The sequence below is a fragment of the Nicrophorus vespilloides genome, unplaced genomic scaffold, assembly GCF_001412225.1.
Source record: "Nicrophorus vespilloides isolate i.1.1-1 unplaced genomic scaffold, Nicve_v1.0, whole genome shotgun sequence".
NCBI lineage: Eukaryota > Metazoa > Arthropoda > Insecta > Coleoptera > Silphidae > Nicrophorus > Nicrophorus vespilloides.
In genome coordinates, this window is record NW_017099855.1 from 1 (window position 1) to 3,137 (window position 3,137).

At 31.9% G+C, this 3,137-nt stretch overlaps 1 protein-coding gene across 1 annotated transcript in view; it reads right to left on the minus strand.

The window, feature by feature from the left end:
• Window positions 1-441: 441 nt before the first annotated feature.
• The window catches only part of LOC108565847, a 28,097-nt gene continuing 25,401 nt past the window's right edge, over window positions 442-3,137 (minus strand). The window contains exon 3 of the mRNA XM_017925498.1: window positions 442-625. Within this exon, the coding sequence (XP_017780987.1) occupies window positions 442-625 (184 nt within the window). The remainder of the gene's footprint in view (window positions 626-3,137) is intronic.

Genomic DNA, 3,137 nt, shown 5'->3' on the forward strand with positions numbered 1-3,137 from the left:
GAATGTAATACTAAATATCAATTTGAAACAAAAAAGAGTGATACTATGAATATAATAAGTTCAAAAAACTTATGTTAGATTCCTACAAATATAATTTCCATGAATCATTGATATAAATTTATTAAGTTCTTTTTTGAGAATAAGTTTTCCATGTGCAAAATGTTGTTTTCTGCAGTCATTAAAAATGCTTATTACATATAATAAATTTGGTTTGGTAACGTGAATAAATATGATTTTTATATAAAGTAATACAATGTACATATTTGATAACTTTTTTTAATACGAGGAAGTTCTGTGGAATGTACTTGATATACTTGAAAGTAAATTGTTAAAGTATATGTAGCTGATAATAATCAGAGTATACCCATGATGCATAATAGGATTAGATGCGTCCCATGTGTAAGTAAGTAACGAAAAAAAGGTATGAGGGCTTCGAAGGGGTTATATAATCTTGTAAATGTCACTCACCTGCAGACAGGTCGTGTATCCGGGGCCATAAATGACATGATCACAGGCGCACGGACAGTCCCTAATCTGATCTGAAACTTCGAAGATCAATTCGGGATCATCCATTTGGGAATCCATCCCATCGCCTGCCGGTCTCCTCTTTGCCTGCCCATTACTCCTGCGCAACAAACAAATCCCATTAAAATCTAATATTTTTATGCGGCATTAAATTTTACCACCCATAAAAGAATATTGTGCGAACGTCGAAATTGAAATAATACGAACTGTTCAAAGAGTAAAAGAGGGTGAGTGAAGAACAGAAGAAGTAGAAGAAAAGTCAAATTGGAGGTTCCTTTAATCAGCTGAAAATATTCATGGAATCGTCGGCGTTTAACTTGTTTGCCTTGGAAGTGGAAATTTTCCGACTCGAATTTAATTCTAAATTGTGTCGCTGCGAAAAATCAACACATCCTATAACGAGGAAAGGAGAGAGAGAGAAAATGAGACGGAAATGGGGAAAAACCGTAGAAACAACAAGGGGGAAAGGTCGGATTAAAGCAACAGTTACTAAGTGAAGAAGGAAAGTGAAGGAAAATCCGGGCAACGAAAATTCAATTAAGCCACGCGGAAAGTCAACTGCTAAAACGCACCAAAAAAAAAGAAGAATATGATTCGGTCACATCATACGAGGGTTGCGAATTAGGTTTGCAGATGGATTAGTTTTGATATGGAATACTTGAGAGAATAATTAAATTTTGCTGCCGCAAAGGCACACGACTGCTCACTTCGGAAATAGTTACAGAAACTTAATTAAACGGTTACAACAATCTAATTAGCTGCGCCTCATTTGGGCGCAAAACGCCCATGGGGGACAGATTAAATATATTCAGAGAGAGAGAGATAGGGTGAATAAAAAATGTCAAAGCAATGGAACGGTTTAAACGCGTCCCGAATGCCAATAAAAGCTACAGTTAAACACAATTAACGCCCCTCCATACATCCGATCAATACTCCAATTAAAATTCCATAATTAAATAATGCTCCTGTTAAAATTTAATCGCGCTAATCAGCGAAGTAAAATAGAATTAAGCCATTTCCGCGGAAACGCGGGAGGATGTACAAACAGAGGGAGACAAAAAAGCAATAATAGAACATACACAGTGGGAGAGAGAGGGTGACGTTTAAAGCGGAAATCCCGAAAATAAAAAAGAGTGGTAGTATACACATTTTTCCGCCGCAGCGATTGTAATTAAATTGTTTGCTTATCGTGACCTCGTGTTTGTCGGAGGCGCGCGCTTTTAAGTGGCCATTTGGCTGGAATCAGTAGAAACACAATGTTCTCTTCCAGCTTCGACCGAATTCCCACCAATTATTCCCAACAATGGTTGGAAGGGGTGCACGACTCGTGCTCTGCAAGAGTTTTCCCTTGTCCCCTGACGAAAAGCGCGAGAAATCGTGTTTTGAAATCATTTGCGGATTTAGGGCTTTGCCGGTTTTTACGAAATCAATCAGAAATATAATTGAACCAATTATTTTACAATTCAATTAAATTTGTCCGGCACTGTTCAGGAATTATTGATGAAAACCATAGCTCAATAACAATTCGATACATTGTTATTTAATTAACTGATTTACCGCTTGCTGTATATGTTGATTAGATTGGCCAATTTTAAATATTTATTCCAATATTGCTTTAATTTTGAACGTGTTAAATTTCGTACAAAATGGTTATGTTTTCTTTATTAGCAAATCTAAAATTTATACATTAATCATTACTACTAAAAATTATTATAAAAATTATAATGACTAATCTATATAAACTAAATTATAATTCTGTAATCTAATGCTAAATAAACTGCAAATAAAAGAACTAAAATATTTTTACTGCAATAAAGTATGAAAAAAACATGACAATCTTTATTATTATATTTGTATTTTAATATAATTTAGGTAATTTTGTAATTATTTATAAATTTCACAATGTAAATTAGAATTTACTTTTTATTCATTATTATATTTTTTCATTTAATGATTTCAATGTGTGGTTATTGAAACCATTAAATAATATCTGGTTAATATATAACAATTTATTAGATTTTAAAATAGTCTTGTTAAATTGATTTGAATTATAGTAGCAATATTGAATAACAAATATATTTAAAACAAAAACTTATATAAAAGCTCGTATTTTGTAAAGTTTGTAGAACGTAGTTAAAATACTAATTATTAATGTTTGAAACTCTCATACAGTAAATCCGCTTATATTGAAGCTTTATGTAGTCATATAATAGTAATACCACAAATAGTAAAGGATATTACGTAAACTATGCTTGAAATTATTAAAATACCAGTCTTCTTTAGAATGTTTATTGACCGCAGTCTTTTTTTCCTCTGAAACTTATTATTACCATTAATATATAGATTGTATTCAAATTATTCATAAATATTAATAAAATTAAATATTTAGTATAAAAAAATATGTATAAAGTGAATTATTTTATTTAACTATCATGCTAGTAATTCTAGTTTGGCTAATTGGGCAGAATGTAGGTAAAAACTACTTTATGGAGGTTGCATCCACATATGTTGTCAGTAATCTTTAATAAAAAAATATTTATCTGAGGCATACGCACATCTGTGTACATGCTGCGTATTATGATATTCATATCAACATGTGGATGCAACATGCA